Source organism: Chrysemys picta, chromosome 6, assembly GCF_011386835.1.
Source record: "Chrysemys picta bellii isolate R12L10 chromosome 6, ASM1138683v2, whole genome shotgun sequence".
Taxonomy (NCBI): Eukaryota; Metazoa; Chordata; order Testudines; family Emydidae; genus Chrysemys; species Chrysemys picta.
In genome coordinates, this window is record NC_088796.1 from 24,837,736 (window position 1) to 24,857,316 (window position 19,581).

The 19,581-nt window shown below is 38.4% G+C and overlaps 1 protein-coding gene across 1 annotated transcript in view; it reads left to right on the top strand.

Annotated features, from left to right (window-relative positions):
* The window catches only part of LOC101938336 (sperm flagellar protein 2-like), a 36,558-nt gene that overhangs the window by 8,638 nt on the left and 8,339 nt on the right, over positions 1–19,581 (top strand). Inside the window, exons 2-7 of the mRNA XM_065598862.1 lie at positions 3,978–4,084; positions 5,870–6,052; positions 9,603–9,695; positions 11,587–11,760; positions 16,662–16,847; positions 17,058–17,180. Coding sequence (XP_065454934.1) covers positions 4,064–4,084; positions 5,870–6,052; positions 9,603–9,695; positions 11,587–11,760; positions 16,662–16,847; positions 17,058–17,180 — 780 coding nt within the window. The 5' untranslated portion in view covers positions 3,978–4,063. The remainder of the gene's footprint in view (positions 1–3,977; positions 4,085–5,869; positions 6,053–9,602; positions 9,696–11,586; positions 11,761–16,661; positions 16,848–17,057; positions 17,181–19,581) is intronic.

Below are 19,581 nucleotides of genomic sequence, written 5' to 3' on the forward strand. Positions count from 1 at the left end.
TTTGTAATATCTGTGAGAGTATGGGGGAGATGTTGATGGTGGGGTGGGGCGTTGAAGCAAATCGCCTGGCGGCTGATTTTGAGTAGCCAGACACCAGGGCGATTAGAAGAGCACGCCAGAGAGGCTTTGAAAACCAGTTTCATGACTGGCCAGGCTATGGTGTGACAGTTGTGTGTGTTTCTCCTTGATGCAAACTCGCCCCCTTTGTTGATTTTAATTCCCTGTAAGCCAACCACCCTCCCCCCTTCGATCACAGCTGGCAAAGGAAATAAAGTAACTATTGTTTTGAAACCATGCATTCTTTCTTTATTAATTAAAAAAAAAGTGAGATAACTGACAAGGTAGCCCAGGTGGGGTGGGGGAGGAGGGAAGGACAAGGCCACATTGCTTATTGTAGCCACACTACAAATCAAAACTGTTTGAATGACAGCCTTCTGTTGCTTGGGCCATCCTCTGGAGTGGAGTGGCTGAGTGCCTGGGCTTCCCTCCCCTCCCCCTCGTTCTTGGGCATCTGGGTGAGGAGGATATGGAAGGGGAGGCGGGCAGGCGGTTATACAGTGGATGCAGGGGCGGTCTGTGCTCTTGTTGGCTTTCCTGAAGCTCCACCAGATGCCTCATCATGTCCGTTTGCTCCCCCATTAGTTTCAGCATCGCCTCCTGCCTCTGCTCATCGTGCTAACTTAATGCTTTCCTGGCCTCTGCCACTGAATGCCTCCATGCATTAAAGTGTGGGAGGACTGCATGAGCTCAAAAAACATGTCATCGTGAGTGCGTTTTTTTTCGCCTTCTAATCTGCGATAACCTCAGGGACGAAGATGATAGGGGGAGTGTAGAAACATTTGCACCTGCAGGGGGATAAAAAGGGAGAGTAAAATTTAAGATGATACATTTCTGAGAACAAAAGGGAGACTCTTTCACAGTGAATCAAGCAATTCACAGCAGATAGCACATGTGCTTTAGGTACAAGGTCGCATTTTGCCTTTTATATTGAGCTTCTGCCACTATGGTGACACATCACACATGGCTGGGCAACAGAATTCGGTTTCCAGGCACCCATAGTAAGCCAAAGAGTACGCGGGGTTGGCTTCTTACGCTTTCATAACACGTGGGAATGGTTTCAAACTGCAGTGCCCTCCTTTCCCATAGCAAGCAATGCTGGTTGTGTTTCACATTTAAAAGGAGGGGTTGCGGTTTTCGGGTAGATGTGCAACACACACCTCCCCCCAATCCACCGCGTGGCTATTCTCTGGGATGATCCCTTCACCCCTCCCCCCACCGTGTGGCTATTCTCCAGGGTGATCCCTTTTAGCCAAGCGCAAACAGCCCAGCATGAACGGGGTCCTTTTACTGTTCCCTTACAAAAATTCCCCTATTTCAACCAGGTGACCATGAATGATATCACTCTCCTGAGGCTAACACAGAAAGATATAGATCGAATGTTGCTTGAATGCGACCAAAATCCAGGACCATTCGCTGCCATGCTTTGTGCTGCAATGGTTCCAGACTACTTGCTACTGGCTTGGCGTGGTAAAGTGTCCTACCATGGAGGATGAAATAAGGCAGCCCTCCCCAGAAACCTTCTGCAAAAGCTTTCAGAGTACCTCCAGGAGAGCTTCATGGAGATGTCCCTGGAGGATTCCCACTCCATCCCCAGACACATTAACAGACTTTTCCAGTAGCTGTACGGGCGGCGAATGCATCCCAATTCTTCAGGACAAATCAAACATTAAACACTATTACTTTTAAACCCTGTACTGTAGTTACAAATGTGCACTCACCAAAGGTGCCTTCTCTGCTTCAGGGTCAGGGATCCCGCCTTGGGAGGGTATTGGCTCCAGGGTGATGAAAAGGTCCTTGCTGCTGGGGAGAATGGATTCACCGCTTGCCTGCTGTGCATTTTCCTCCTCCTCCTCCTCCTCTTCCTCATCCACAAAATCCTCCTCCTTGTTGCGTGAGATTCCCCCCTTGCAGGTGTCCACAGACAGTGGTGGGGTAGTGGTAGGGTCCCCCCCTAGAATGCCATGCAGCTGATCATAGAAGCGGCATGTATGGGGCTCTGACCCGGAGTGACCATTTGCCTCCTTTGTCTTTTGGTAGGCTTGCCTGAGCTCCTTAACTTTCACGTGGCACTGCTATGTGTCCCTGTTGTAGCCTTTGTCCACCATGCTCTGTGCAATTTTGGCATATATATTAGCATTTCTTCTTTTTGATCGGAGTTCGGCCTGCACAGATTCTTCTCCCCATACAGCAATCAGATCCAGTGTCTTCCTTTTGGTCCATGCTGGAGCTCGTTTGCGATTCTGGGGAGACTGCATGGTCACCTGTACTGCTGAGCTCGCCATGCTGACCAAACAAGAAATGAAATTCTAAATTTCCTGGGGCTTTTCCTATGTACCTGGCTAGTGCATCAGAGTTCAAAGTGCTGTCCAGAGCGGTCACATTGGTGCACTCTGGGATAGCTCCCGGAGGCCAATACCATCGAATTGCGTCCGCACTACCCAAATTCGACCCAGCAAGGTCGATTTTAGCGCTACTCCCCTCGCCGGGGAGGAGTACACAAGTCGATTTTAGGAGCCCTTTAGGTTGGTTGTGTAGACGAACAGGGCCGGCTCCAGGCACCAGCTTGGCAAGCAGGTGCTTGGGGTGGCCACTCCGGAGAGGGGCATCAGGTCCAGCTATTCGGCGGCAATTCGGCGGACGGTCCCTCACTCCCGCTCGGAGCAAAGGACCTTCCGCCGAATTGCTGCCACAGATCGCGATTGCGGCTTTTATTTATTTGGCTGCTTGGGGCGGCCAAAACCCTGGAGCTGGCCCTGTAGACGAATTCATTTTAAAATTGACCTAATGCAGCTAAATTCGACCTAACCCCGTAGTGTAGACCAGAGCTAAGAGAAACTTAAGGAAATAGCTATTTTTCTGATGGTGTTTGGTGAAGATGTCACTTAGAGGCCCTATTAAAATCTAGTCTTCTAGAAGCATGGCAGTAATACCAGCCAGACAAAGATCAGTTTTGCCTCTCAAAACTGTAGTCATATGAGGCTCACTCCATATTTTAAACTTTATTGGTTTAACAGTGATTGCACAATAAACCCTAATCTAGCTTGTCTGTGTCTCAAAATCCAACTTTAAACTGAGGGGCTCAATTCATCTGTTTTATTTACCTCAGCAACCACAGTTTTCCTTTTTTACATGTGACATTTTTGCATATAATCTCAATTTTCTATTTATTCAAATAAAAGTACCTACTTGTTTATCAAAGATAAATAGACATATAGTAATTTTTTTCTTTTAATTTCATTAGAAAACTTCTTTGCATTAGATATCTACAATTTTCAAAAGCTGGGCTTTCATAAAGAATTTTTATTTTGAAATAAAGTTAAATTAATTAACTGTCACTGGAATTTTCTGCAAATGTATTGTGGTCTCCTCTAAAGTTCCACACTCTCATATCTACTTGCTTTCAAGAGTAAGCATCTGATGTTTTCTAATTAACCTAAACTGAAGAATGAAGGTCTTATGAATCAAAAAGAAAGCATTGGTAGTGATGGTTATATTCATATACAAAACTAGGTTGGTGTGTGGCAGCTAGCATTTGTGGTCGCCTCTCTACTTATTAACTGTAATCTAGTCAAAGATGGATTTAGTGATCATAGTACAGGCGAAGAGGTCAAACAGGCAAAACAAATGCAATTTATCATATGGTTCTGAAGTTTATCAGATAAACCTATAAAATGGGTTATCAGGACCATACATGTGGTGTAATTCAGAACATGTGTATATTTTATATATAAAAATGTAGGCGTTGGAACAGAGGATACTACTGCCTTTTGTGAACTACACTGACAGTACAAGTAATTTTTCTATAATCATAGAAAGTAAATACTAGAAATATAGTTTATTTTATACCAATATTCCCATTCAGAAATTGCAAAAATGTCTTTTGCTATCCATTTGACACATTTTTATTTTTTCACTAGGTTTAATATCAAATAAAATATTTATTGACATTCTTCTTGATTTGATTACTTTGAACCTTGGAACAAACAGCCTTCCTGATGTATGGATGCGCCTCACAGTTTCAGATGTAAGTTTTAATTCCTGTTTTCATTTCTGTAGATCTCATCACTTGAATATTTTGCCAGCTTGGCACGTGAATATGCAGTTCTGGGCTATACATAGTAAATGTGGCCCTATTCTTACCATAAGGAAGCAAAACAAATAATTTTAAAGGGCCTTCCCAGTTGTTATTCCCATCAATTACTTTCTATAAGAGTACGTTTGTGAATGCAGCAATTACAAGATTTAAATCTGTATTTTACTACTCTATTTATTTATGCTTTTCTCACTTATAGTATATGAGCGTTTCAGACATTAATTAATTTATTCTCACAACACCACTGTGGGGATAGGGATTATCTCCAGAGGGGGAACTGAGAAACACTGACATTAAGTAGTTGCCCAAGACTGAAGTAGACTCAATGGCAGAGCTGCAAATAGAACGTACATCTCCTGAGTCAATCCACTGCTTAACCACAAGACCATCTTTGCTTTTTATTGAACTGCAAATCCAAGATATGGGAATAAGTAGGCAGATGTTGGACCTGCATAGTGTTAAATATGTTTCTCCAAGATTCTTGAATTTTCTGTGTTAACATTAAATTTTTCAAATGATTATGTTTTTATTAACAGCACATGTATCCAAGACTATGGGATAAGGAGAATTACCAGATTTAACAAACTTGGATTCTTCTAGGAAAAGGCTTACTCTCAGAGGATGAATTGCACTTACAGTGAAAGAGGATTAACATTAAGGCTTTAATTGGGACTTAAGTGGTACAGAGAACTTTGTGTGGGCTCTTTGCACATGGGTGAATTTCACTGAGTACCGGATCAGTCCCAAAAGGTTCTGAGCAACAGGACCTCCCATTGACTTAAATTGGAATTGCAGATGCTCAGTACTTCTTGCAATCAGGCCATAAATCTCTATTTTTTGCATAGTAAAGAAATTAAATAGAAAGAATATGAGTCAGATGTCCAGTTTGTTGTTAGTAGTTGTAGTTAGTGTTGTTAGTAGTTGACATGCATGCAGGCTGAATGGAGGATTACTTTCATCACTAATATAAAATGTGTATCTATTTATGTATCCCACCACACATTCTTAAGTATCTTTAGTCCTTACAGGTGTTAGATTTCACAAACCAGGCTTTCATTAAAATGCACCCCTAGACACTGCTGCTTGTTTGGTGAAATACAGTGAAAACCTCATCTCCAAGAAGAAATAGGAAGAACCCTCAGCCCATCATCTATTTTAGAAATCTCACTGCAGGAGACCTCAGTGATGACTTGAACTGGGAGATGATGCTGTAAGGCTACAAATCCAGTTTCTTAGGAAGTTAGGAGAAGGATCTTACTCCTACTGGGGAGCCCTTTACTAGGTGCAATATATTCCCCTCTTTGCCTTACACATAGTGGACACTACTGCAAATAGATAATAATTGACTTGTCTGTGGGTATGAACAGAACCGAGGATCCATGTACTCCTCCCCATCCACCATCTTAGAGGGGAGTACCAAGTACACAGCTTTCATCTTGCTGGGGGACTCAAGGTCTAAGGATGCCTAAAATGACTGTTCAGGCTCTGAGGGGTTATCTTACTCACCTGTGCAACCACATTAAGACATGGCACAGTCTGATGCTAAGTGTCTAAAAGTGGAGAGTCAGAGTTTGATGGCTATCTTTCTGTCAGAGTTAAGAAAATTCCTTCTGTAAAATTGTATAAAATTGTATTGTGCTTTATTTTAATTATGTAAGAAATGTATATTCTTACACACAACTGTAGTCCAAACTATTTATAATTTTATTTTTATAGTTACAAAATCTGGCAACTACATTAATGGTGAACTCAGAATTTATTGATTGGCGCAGATTCTTATTAACAGCAGCTCAACCATGGCCAGTTCCCTCTGTGATACAGCTCCTTAATACCCTGCACAGCTTTAAGGCTGTTGATGAAGCTGGATCAGGCTTTGTTACACAGGAATACTATAATCAGGTTATAATTGTTTCTTCTTTTGAATAATATTATTTTTTAATCAAAAGGTGTATTATTAGTTTTGTTCATTTAGTTTTATAAACTCAGTCTGAATTTTAATGGTTTTGGTATTTTGGGGATCCCTTTTGGTGAATTTCTTATACAGAGAAAAAAAAGAAACTTTGCTAGATTGAGTCCAATATTTGCAAATCCCATCCACAGTTTTTAATAACAAGAATCAGATTAATTAGGTGAACTCTGTACATTAATTTCTCTCTTTCCTTGGGAACTAGTTTCTAACAAAAATCCTCCTGTTCTAGAGAATCAGAAACTGATAAACTGTTATTTGATTCTTGTTATTTGTTCTTTTTAATTTATCCAGATTTTTTGTTTGTTTTTGACAGCTCTACTTTGGCTGTAAAATATCTGTAATTTTATCTTTACTTAGTTAAATAAACAATTTTTGCAAATGAAGATTGATTTTTCATCCTGCCGTGAGTGGGAAATTACAAGATTCTTTGGTTCAAATACATAAGAAAATTTTAATTTGGGTCTTTGTTTTGCATAGTTCAGCAAGGTTTTTGGGAAGGGAGGTTTCATGAAAGTAAAAGAATTTTGGGGAAGGCAGCAGCTGCCTTTCACAGGCATCTATACTGCTCCTCTTGCAAAATTAAATGTTGGCAATATAATTCCAGAAGCCTGTGATTTTCAGAATTTCTGTCTCCAAAGTCTCACCGATCCAACTACCTTCCAACAGCAAGTGTCCCAAGACATTTGAAAAGAAACTAACCCTGCCAGAGCTGGAAAAGCCACAAAAAGGTGTAGCTATAGATGTTGCACCCACCTACACATTATTGTGGTATTTTTCACTGAGGTACTAGAGATTAAAAATATACCAACAGCTCCAAAGTCAACAGAATGTTAATGCAGCATTTTTGACACAGGATGCTAGTTTGAACATCCTTTTAACTCAGCATCTGATATGAATGCTATGAAGTATGAACATTCTAGCAGTTGCCCTGCAACCATATCAATGTGTCTGAACTAGCAAAACAAAACTAAGTTTACTGAGGTAAGACGGTATTCTTTACAAAGGATAAGACTATTATAATTTAGTGCTAAAAATGTAGCATTCTCATCTTTCCTCTCCCTTCCACCAAGTACTTTCTTGCATGGAATGATCTTTGGAGATTTTTTTTTTAATCCCTTAAGAAATGTAGCTCAATTAATTAATATGTCAGTGCTATAAAATGTTCTGCTAAGAGGTAAAGAGGTGTTATTCCAGATCTAGATTCCACCTGTCTCACTTTTCTATTGCAGAGAACATAGCACAGACCAATAGCTATTCATCAGTAAATACTATGGTTGTATATAGGCATGGAAGGATTAGAGCCCAAAATCAGCTGGCACAGGCCAGCTGCGGGTGTCTAATTGCAGTGCACATATACCCTAAGTGACTGTGGCACCTCAGTCTCATCAAAAGTCGGAACCAGACTCCTAAGTACCTAAGTCACTTTTGAAAATGGAACTTAGGCTTCATTACTTAACTACTTTTGAAAACTTGACCCAAAGTCTATTTAATTCTGCAGAACACCTCCAAAAACCTTTAGGATACCACAAATCATACCACAGAGATCCAATAATTTTAACTGACAGCACTGTATATTGCAATTATTGTAATTTTACAACATAAATACGCATGGGAGAAAATGTAACCAGGATCTTTTCAGACTTATGAAAACCAACGCACAACTCTCCTGACAGACAAAGTTTGAAATTAATAGGCATTTCTGCTCTCAGTTACATCTTGAAACTATATTGAAATCAATGGGATTGTATGGGGAAATGGAAGTCAGAATTTGCCTCACTGTATTTAAAGCTACCCTTTACAAACTTCATATCCTTCTCTGTGACATTTACAGCTGTTTAGTCACTTTTACATGTTTAACTCTTTGATGTAGAATTACCGAGTCATCTGTAGAACAGAATGCACTATAGGGTTAATGAGTCAGTAGTTACAGTCCGGAAAGTAAGAAAAGAGCAATAGCACGGAGTTGGTAAAAGAGCAGTTCAGCCATGTAAGGATGTGTTATGTGTAAAGAAAAGCCACTGAACTGTTTGTTAAGGAGGACCTGCACAGCTAACATGAAAATCCACTTAATCTCTAAATTATCTGCTGAATTCTCCCTACTAACCTGTCTGTAGAAAGCATCCAGTACAAAAACCTATTTTAACAATTTTTCCCCTCTGAAATTCTCTTGGCACTTCCTGTGTTTTTGAAAAAACAGCTTAATACTGTATATTAAATCTGACTCTTGCAAAAATATTTGTATTAAAATGCAGAGTATTGTATGTTGTGAATGGTGGAAAAGGTAATGATTCACCTAAAAGGGGAGAAAAGGACATGAAGAAGTTTTAATTAAAAAACAGTCCCAATAGGATTTGAACTCAGTGTATACATTGATAGGCTATACAGTCTTTTGTCAACATTTCTGAAAATTTACAGGTATTATTTAAACGGCTTGAAAATGCCCATATTGTTCTATTAATCCAATGAGAAATATATTAAGAGTATTATTTTTAATTTAAAATAAGGTTTATAAAAGTTTAAACAAGGTTAATTCTCTATTTCATACTCACAATGTCATGACAATCATATTTATTTACTCTATATGTTGCTATTCCAAGAAGCAAACTATGAAAAAATAAACCTCAGTGAGAATAAAAACAAGAATATTCTTACATTATATCTATATGCACACACATTTTCCATAAACAGGCTACTGACCAAAATGAATTTTAAAATGATAACGATGGGAATTTTGCCTAAATAAAAGGTGCAAGTTTTGGTCTATAACAAGTAGGGACTAGATTGTGGCTTGCCCTGCATGTCCATGCAGGAGAGGAATGGCTTATAAGGTGTCCACTTCTTGCTGCTGACCTCCTTAGGCCATTATGGGCACCTTCCCTCAGTGTATGGACAGAGAGCGAGGCAGGAATGAGAAGCCTTGCCTCTGCCTCCCAAAATCCCAGCCAGCACAGTTTTATGAGGGCATCAGGAGGATGTACAGTGTGTCAGTTATAGGGCTAGCAAAGGACACACCTCATTTGGTAAAGGGGGAAACCAGGAGGCAGATTGCAATTCTGCATCACAATCAGCTTCCTAGTCTGCTCCTGGGGTAGTGCAACTATATGAAGAGGCATTTAGTAAATCCACAATTGACCCCTAGGTATAGGAAAAAAGAATAAAGTTTCAGTGCTTGGTATTTTCAGGGGAATCTCTAGATATAAATTCATTCTTATGTAGATAGTAGCAGTATAAGGTTTGAGTTGCTACCATAACATTCAGTATTTACTTGCTCATGAAAAGAGTTTGTTGCAAAGTGTCCAAGTACCTAATTAAATTATTCATATTAAGCAGATTTTTACTTAAAACAACAAATTCTGAACTTGAATAAATGCAGAGACAGATTTTATACTTTGTTAACCTAGCTCTTTCTGTGATTTTAGAACGGAACAGTCCAGTCCCTTTTTTTTTAGGGGGATGAAAATCAGTACCTTTTTTTTTTAGGTTGGTTTATGGTTTAAAGGCAGTGAAGATTTTAAAATGCCAGAAAATCCTACAGAGCCTTTGCCTTTTAATAGACAGGAGCATCTTATAATGGTAACTATTGAAAACTGTAAAGAAATTAAGGTATCATTTGTCATTTTTAACACAATGGTTCTTTTTCTCAGTTTGCATGACCTCTTCTTTTGCAATGTTAATGCCTACTTATTTTACCTAACCATTATTTCTTCCCAGAAAACTATAAAAGAAGATCTTGGGAGCAGTTGAGTCATAAATGACCACAGCTATCACTGATAACGAGTTACCTGTGGAAAAACATTTGAGTCTAAAGATCTGCTAATGATTGGCTAAGAATTGTGCACACAGTTAATCTGTATAGTGACATCCTATTATTTTTGTTACTTCTTCCAAACACTCTGGCGCACTTGTTTGTCTCTCTACTTTTGCTAGGTCTTGTCTTTTAGACTTTAAACACTCTGAGGCAGGGACTGTCATTTACTGTACGTCCGTACAGTGTCTATCACAACAGGGCCCTGACCTGGTTGAGGACTCTAAGCAATTGCACAATACAAGTGTTAAATAACAGTAATGAAAATATAATAAGGAATTGAATTGAGCTGAATAACAATGGCTCATTGAATCAGTATTTTTTTGTGGTGGCTGCCATCTTATGCTCCAGAATCTAAGCTTTCATTTATTAAAAATTAAGTCCAAGATTTAAAAAACTGGGTATCTAACGTTAGACTTCTGAATCCATATTTAGGCACCTAAATCAAAGGGAAATCAGTCAGAACCACTTGATGCTCAAAACGTTTGAAAATCAGTTTGTATTTAGGCAGCTAAAGGGGTATTTAATAGCATAACTTTAGGCACCCATTTTTGACACCTTAGCCCAAGCTCTAGCCCTTAAATTTGCAAAAAAAAAAAAAAAAAACAACCACTTCAAAGTGTAAATTGGGTATAAAGTGACACAGTGATGCCTGGTTCAATCTGCAGAGAGCCTTAAACAGTAGCTGTGAGAGGAAAAAAAACAATCCCATGTACCTCAATGCTTTGTTCATTCCTAAACCTAATTATGACAATTTATTGCAAGGGCCTCAGACATTGCTGGCACCTCGGTATCCCCTGTCTTTTGCCTCTGGCACACAGCAGTTTAGTCCCTGAGGGTTGAAATGCTTTAGTCTAACCCAAGTTATTGATCTTAACATAATGGTAACTGGTTGAAATTTAATGGCTGGTGATATACAGACTAGATTATCTAATGGTCACTACTCATTACAGCACACACACAAAAAGAGACAATCCTTTCTGTAGAAGCTACTATGAATGCTGTCTCATGTTGGTGTCAGGACTGGGCAGCACTTAATTTTACATAAGACATTGGAAGACTATCACTGTTTTTTCCAATTTGACACCTATTTGAGGATACTGTTTGCAGTATAGTTTGTGGTGAATACATTTTATTATTGATGAAGGGAGCTGTGCAACAAATTATTGGTGCATAAATAATTGGTGCATGTATAAACATGATAATTAACACAACTTTTGGAAGCAATAGTTTTGAGTAAATAGTTTTGAGTAAATAACTTTTTTTAAGAAAGGAAAAAAAACCTACTTACAATAAAAAATAAGAAAAACCTGAGAATAGAAAGATGAATCTTGCACCCATTAATTTTAAATATAGTGTATATAGTCACAGAGAGAGACACAGTGTATGTATAAAGAAGAGGTAAAATGTCATAACTTTTTTGTGAGATTTTACAGATTCCTACTGGTTCTTTGAGAATCCTCACTGCTGAAAACAAAATATTATAATGTAGATTTTCTTGATTTTTCCCATAGGATCTCAACACTCTTTCTGAAACTATATTTCTCTTCAGCAGTCGCTACCTTGCATATACATTTAATCCTGTTCTCTATAGACTTTTGATTTAAATTGGCCAAATATCCTTTGCAGGAATTAATTTAAATGTTTTTCCTTTTCTAGTTTTTCTTTATTTTATTTGCTGATGCCAGAAAAGATCCCTCTCAACTTGACTACACTAAGATGCTGCTTTATTTTGCTTCACATCCTGATGCTGTTGAGGGAGTCTACCGAGCGCTTAGTATTGCTACTGGAACATACATCCGTAGAAGAAAAGAGGTTTCTCCTCCACATGTGGTAAAATGTGATTATATGAATCAGTAAATAGAGCCATAATGGTGCTGGCAAGTTATAATTTCTGGTCTGATGACTTAGGGTCAGATTCTGATATACTTTTTCATTTTGGGTAGCAACTTTCTTCAGAAACAGTACTATTGACTACGCAATACCAACTTCAGTAGAAATACTCAAAATAAGATGCTTCTCAATATGAGTAAGGCTATGAGGATCCATTCTTTGAGCAATAACACAATTGCAGGGCATTTCCTGGTAATAAATGTCCAGTACAGGCGAATTGAGGGCATCCTTTGGTCTAACCTCAGACCACTAAAGCCAGCTAGCTATTAATCCCCAGTAGATAAACTGCATTGTGGTTGTTACTATTGCTACTATAAGCAAAAAAAAAATAAAAAAAAATTTAATGTATCTGTGACGCATGGCTAGAAAGGGTTAAAAATCCTTCAAAATAAATAACGCTCAAAAGACATGTGGGGAGATAATGTTTGTGTTTTTGTCTATTTACATATGTATGAGTAGGGTCACAATATAATCAACAGTCCCTATCTATGCTGTATTGTGATAATTCAGAGGTCAAAGAAGATCCTAGCATTTAAATGAATTGTAAACATGGGCTATCTCAGTATTCATCCCTCTTTGAAATGTACTGTGAATGGTGGAGGAACAAGCAAATGGCCTAATGTTAATTCGTATAGCAAAGTATCGGTGATGGACCTCCTTCAGAGTCATCCTAATTACCTTTTGTTCTCTGAGGAACTCCAACTTGTCAAAAGACATGAAATTGTATAAAAGATCCTTGCATCCTGATTCTGTCATCTCAGATCTGCTTAGGCTTCATCAGGGAAAGTTTGAGTCACAAGACTGAGGTCCCAGTTATGCTGGGATGCCCTGAATATTATTCTTGGACACTGGACTATAAATATGAACTATTTCTGAAAGAACTCTTTGCAACTAATCTGCCCCTAAATGAATTGACCTCATGTCTTTATGTATATTGATCTTTTAACCATACTTTCTCTTTTTTTTTTTTTTTACTAAATTTAGTTTAGTTAATAAGAATTGTCTGTAGCATGTATTTGGGTAAGATCTGAAACATTCATTAACCTGGGAGGTAATGTGTCTGATCTTTGGGATTGGTAGAACCTTTTCTTTTATATGATGAAATAAGATTTACAGAAATTTTCATCATATTTGACGTGGTTACCTGGATGGAGGCCTGAGGCTGGATCACTTTAAGGGAACTGTGTTGTTTGGACTTCTGAGTAACCAGTAAGGTAATAAAGAAGCTGTTCACCTGTTAGTCAGATGGATTAGTAACATATTGCTGTAAGTTCAGTCATTTATGGCAAAGTTCAGTCTGAAAGTTCAAGACCATTATGAATATATTGACATATTAAATGAAGTCAACATTTTGAACTATGTTCATATTTCTTTAGTGTGCTGAGCTGTTTTCCCAGTCTTTAATGACCCAAAGCTTTCAATACAATACTGATTACTTTGTACTCGTTTTACAAAAGTATAAAAATCATGACTGATCTTTTAAGGTATGCATGCCACAATGTATTTCTTTTCATACCTTTTAAAGAGCTCAGTACTTGTACACATGATGAAATCTCTCACCACACTTGCACAACCACAGTGACTACTACTTCCTTAACCTACTTAAACTGCAGTTTGACTCTGAAAAGTTATTGTATAAAAATGGCATTGTTTTGTGCTGCAGATCTACCCCATGTGTATTCATAGTCACATCTTCTCACTTTTGTGACAAAAATAGGTTTTTTTACTACTCTTTACCCCTGTTAGTACTGTAGACCCAGCACAGCTTTGGGAAAGGGAGCGCAAGTATAACTGAGGCCAGAAATTGCCAGCAGAATCTTACATTTGGTAAAGAACACAGCTTAACTTTTAAGATCCCAGGGAGAGTCTGAAAGACTGGCAGTTAAGGGAGAAAAAAACTTTTTACTTGTAAGGTGAGAATACTTAATATGAAAATCTTTGAGACACTATAAATGTGGAACCACACTCTCCCATTTTTAGAGTTATTTTTCTGAGTAGTTTACATTTTAAATAAATGTAAAGCTAATACTAATATAAAGTAGACATTTCCAAATGCATAGTTGCATGATAATACATTTTTAATTATAGTTTCTGTAATTTCAGGATAAACATCTTGCAAAAAACATGGTATTTTTACTGAATTTATGGAGAATTTAGATTGTAAAAGAAGATTGACATTGTCCCTATTTGGCTGCTAGTTGAAGATAGAGGAAGGATTGCTTTGTGGTTAAAGCTATCAAAGTTCAAACTTGGTTTTGCCGCAGGCTTCCTGTGTTACCTTGGACAGGTCACTTAATCTCTTTGTAACTCAGTTCTTCATGTATAACTAAAAAACAATAATATTCATAGTTATAAAACAGAGGGGCAGCTTTCTACTGCCTCAGTATGTTATTCTTCTTAGTATCAAGCAGAGGAAAGCCTGAAGTCTGGCTTGTCAAAATTCTAATTAGCCTTTTCCTTTGTTATTGTATATGTTCATAGTTAGGGATGTTGAGGGATGCATTCTGTTTGTGAGGCACTACATTGTTTGTGAGGTGCTTCATTAGTGTAGTTCGGGGGGCACAGAAGTATCACGACAGATATTTTTCTTTTAGATATCAGGTTTTAAACAGTTTCACTTTATAACAGCTTTATTTTTATGAGTTAGTGTTCAAAGAATTGCAGTGCTGGAAAAACATTCTTTCAGAATATCCCTTCATCTTATGTTCTTCTTTGCCTATGTCTACAGTTTATTAGTAGTGTTAAATATATAAAAGAGTGAATGGCTGAAATCCTATTCCACTGAAGTCAGGAAGAGTTTTGCCACTGACCTCTGTGGGTCCGAAATGTCACCCAATATGTTCAACAATATTCCAAGGGGAATGGAATAAAAAATATACTGTGAGCTATAGTTGTGGTGTAGAAGGGTATATTTAAGTTAGTCAAACTCTGTGAAGTAAAGAGGCTTATAAGAGAATTTTGAAGTCCTTAGTTTGTTTTTACATAACTTTTTAAAAAATAACACCAATTATAAATGATGTTGCTTTAGCATCTGTGTCTAATTTGGATATCGTTTATAAAGAGAAGTTAGTAGAAGTTATGATTTAAACACATGAGCTGGAATATGTACTTATCCAAAAAGTACTTCTTTTAGTCTATCAAGTAAATTATTTTTGTATTGAAGCATGGATACATATGTTTATTTGATAAAGGATTATGTCAACTGTTAGACTTTAATTAGCTATTTTTTTCACTTATTTGTTTCCCCCTTTCCACTAAAAAAAGTAAAATTAAAACTAAAAAGTTATGTTGTGACACCAGTTAAAAGGCAAGAAAGTTCGGAGATTTGAAAAATAGTTTACTCAGATAAAGAAATCAGAAAAACACTCTATTCTGCTAGACGTTTCAAACATGCCAATCTCCACAATATCTAGTTGCTATATATAGTAAATTTAAGGGAAGCATCATTTCTCCAAGTGTGTCTCATGTATTCAAACAGAACATACTCTCAGCTCATTTGTTTTATGCTGGCATTTTAAGGACTTACAGTCAGCAGTTGCGTTCTCCAACGAGATACTGCTGTGCCATAGTGCAAATGTTGCTGCTGATGGAAGGCTTGAACAGGCAGTTGCATCTTGCATCACATTCTAATGATTGCCAGACTCAAACATATTTTGATTTTGTGTGGTAAGGAATTCCACAGCTGAGGGTCTTTCACTGAAAACACTCAGCAACCAAGTCCCAAGAGTTTTGCCCTAGGGTTCTATTGGTAACAAAACCCCTGCTGATTGGAGGTAGAGAGAAAGAAAGATGGGCTCTGAGATAGGTGGGCCCTGAGCTGTTCAGGGCAAAGATAAACAAAGACCCTGAGCCTCCTATATTGGAAAGGAAGCCAGTATAGGGTGCATACTACTAATATGATATACTCTCAGGAATCTCTCTTAATCAAAAAATGGGCTGACTGTTGAATTAATTGGAATTTCTTTGTGGCCTTAATGGTTAGCCCTAGATAGAGTGTATTGGGCAGTCTAATCTAGAGGTAGCTAAGGCATCAATCACCTTCGTGCTCACAAATCTCTACTCCCGGCCTTCCCTCCTTATCTGGGCTCTCCCCTGTTCCTGTATCTGATATTGCCTCATGGATGTCCCACCACTCCTTTATACTAAACCTGTCAAAAACCAAAAATTCTGATCTTTCCTCCTAAACTCTTTCTCCTTTCCCATTTCCATGCCGAGCCCTGGCAAGGCTACTGCAACCATTTGGCTAATGTAGCCTCCATGGAGTGGCTCAATGGCTGGAGTAGAAGAATCCCTTCTTACCTTCATCATGTGAACTTCCCCAGTGCCTGGAGAGGACTTCCCCTATAGTCTAATTTACAAAATTCTGTCATTTGTATTGGTCTAGCAGTCCCTAATATAAGTCCCTAAAGTATGAAGAACACAATATTAAAAACAGAATAAAGCAAATAGCAGTTTCTATCTATCTATCTATCTATCTATCTATCTATCTATCTATCTATCTATCTATCTATCTATCTATCTATCTATTGTTAAGACTATTTTGAAAGCAGCTACTTCCTCCAGTGTTCTGAAAGGTATTACTATACCAGGGCTTTGGATCTGATCCTGGCTGAGTACTCACAACTTCCACTGAAGTCAACAGGAGTTGTGGGTACCCATTACTCTCAAAAGCCATGTACTCCAGTTACTGATTTTGTTTGTGTATGGTGATTTCCATCATAAGAATGGATATTTGGAAGTATATCCTCAGTGATTCTTAATAAATGTCAAACTGAAATGTATGACTAAGTGCTAGACCACTTACCACTGAATCATAATATATAAATGCTTTCTTTCCCCAGTCTCTTTCCCACACTGATATGCTGATAAAGGAGGAGCCTTTGGTGGAAAAAGGAGAAATCTTGCACTGCACAGACGAAGGAAGAATTTCTATGGCAACTCTACAAAGAGTGTTCCATCATGAAGGAAGTAAAGCTGGTGACAACCATAGATTCAGTAGTCAGCAGAAGGCAGGCAGTAATAATAAGGTTGGTTGGTTAAGCTAAAGAAAGTTCTATCTGTTGCAATATAAGGACAACATTTAGATTAAGCACATCATTGTAATTTATGTTAACAGCATATTTTTAAAGTAATGTTTTAACCCCTCAGCAAGAATATCTTAGAAATACACATCTGTTTTATGAAGTGATTATTTTTTAGTTTTCCTAATAAATGAAGCAAGATTTTTTTTCTTGAAGCATTTCAGAAAAATATACAAGGAACTGGGCTCTGAGGATCTGAAACCCATTCCAGTTACCATTCTTTTGAAGCATCCTTTCATTCAGGACTTGATTAACAACTACCAGGGGTACAAACTTCCTGTAAGTATTTCGTTTCTGGGAGGGTCTACTTTGTAAGTGTACAGAAATCTGGAATGTGTACTATTTTAGAAATGTAAATTCAATGGTAAGAAATAATTCAAATTCACAAGTGTAGACTCTTTATGGGCATTGCAGATTGCAGATTGCTCAGTCCAGATTGTGTGTGGCCATTGCATGGGTGCCTGGTGTGGGAGAAGGTGCAAGGAGCTGTACCTTTCCCCATGCACAAGGGACATACATGCACTCAGAGGAGAGATGATCACCCCCATGGGTACAAATCACACAAACGTGGGCAGGGAAGAGACTGATCCTAGAGTTGGTCAGGTAGAGCTGGCAAGGCCAGCTAAAGGTATGGTGCAACATGCCCATTCCTCCTGTGTACTTGAGATCTAACGGAGGGACTGTGCCTGCTAAGTTACAGTCTCTCTAAGCTCCTTCTTGGGTAGAGTGACTTCGCTCCGTCTCCTACATAGTTAGTGTCTTAATGGTATGTTCTGGCCCTAAGTCATTAAGGATGAGATAATCTACTCACTTCTATTTTATATAGGATGCCATATGAATGAAACGTTATAAATAACGTAAAAAATTAAGTATTTAAAAAATAAAAACATGCTATGTAAATACAAAAAACATTGCTACTTTAGTGTTAAGGTTTAAATACTGAGAAAGATTGTGGCATTTAGCCACTGTCTTGAGTAAGGCAACACAAAACAAACAGCTGTGTCAGCTATCTCATTGTTGTACATAAAGCTACTAGAATGCTTTACCTGAATCCACATTATCCAAATGAACAAGAAAAAAACTGGTTAAAATGGGCACATTAGGAAGGGGAACAACAGGAACCTTTGGTTCACATCTTAGGAGCTGATCAGTTGCCTTCTCTTCATCTTGTTCAGTAAAACTATTCTTCATGCTGAGGGAAAGGACCTAACGGTGTGATAGTAAAACCCCACATCCCAACAAGTAGTGTTAATGATGATGGTCCATGTGTTGGCAGTGATGCCACTCAATAAGTTTCCAAGTGCTCTCCAGAACAGAAAAATATAAAAGGATTGGCAAACTTATTTCATTAGAAGTTTCCAATTAAAATAGATTTATTTTTGATATTCCTTAAATGCCCATGTCCTCCCATTTTAAAAATAATTTGGCCCGTTATAACTATTTTGTAGCTCACAAGGATCAAAAACCTGAAATAAGCAATTCTGTAGGTCCAGTTAACTGATTAGAGGGAATTCCTTGGCTCCATGGTGCTTATATAAGTAAAACATTTTCTTATAACTATATTTTAGTTCAAAAAGACCTCCCTGTCACTTTACTCCAACTTTGGTCAGTTTAGGCCAGATTCCTATTGGCACTCCAGCCACTTTTCACTGCCAGACTGCTGTAAAGTGGCCTTAGAGTAAGTGAAAATATGGCCTACAAAATTTCAGCCCAGGAGTGGATTTGCTACAGCCTTCGCTCTTGGTGCTAAATAAGTGCATTGGCTCTAGGCTCTGTGTCTGTTTCACTGGAAGATGCTATTCATCCTTTGGACTGTGGCTGACTCATGGGAAGGAACTATTTTTTTTCCATTTTCCTTTGCCCATTACTCCACAAGGGTCTCAAGTTCGCATGTTTCTTCAGAACTGGTGGTTCACATTTGAGAGTTCTCCGGATCAGCCTCTGTGCCTGATGCAATGGAATGTGAGACTCACCTGGGGATTCTCAGATCTGAGACCCTCCCCAGCGACTAGCCTTCCTCATTTAAACTTAGGGTTTGGTGTCTGTCTCACATTTCTGATGGTAAACTAGGTTATTGAAAGCTGAGATTACCCACCTGTGTTCTTCGGCTATATTAGAGTTTATAGGCTCTACCTTCTAGAACAGTTTTTTCTCAAATATGGCCACCATTGCCGCATGTGGCCACCAGGGGCTTTTCTTGTGGTCACAGCCTCCTGGGTACTGATTGGGGTGGGGGGGGGGAGAAGCAGTGGCCCCTCCCCCAGGGCTGCCAACAGGGGTTGAACCCTGCCCCCTTCTGGAGACACAAAGTGGAGGAGCAGGAAGCCGGTGAGTTCCCCACCTTCCCCACCTAAAAATAAAAAGCAACCAAATAAACAACAAAAACAACAGCAAAAAAGGCAAGAATGTGTAAAGCACCTCATTTGTGTTTCTGTTCTGTTAAGTAAATCCAGTAAAGAATAGAGACAACTGTACATTATTTTTACTATTGAGTCTGCAAAATCAAAACCCACATAAATGAATTACGATGATTTGAACATGCATATGTGGATATTTCTTTGTTTTTCTTAAATCTAATTAAGTATTTTAGGAAAAATTGTCAGAGTGGCCACCAGCAGGAGTTGGTGGTCGTACTCTGAAGCCACCAAAAAATTTGTTGTGAAAACCACTGAGAGTCAGT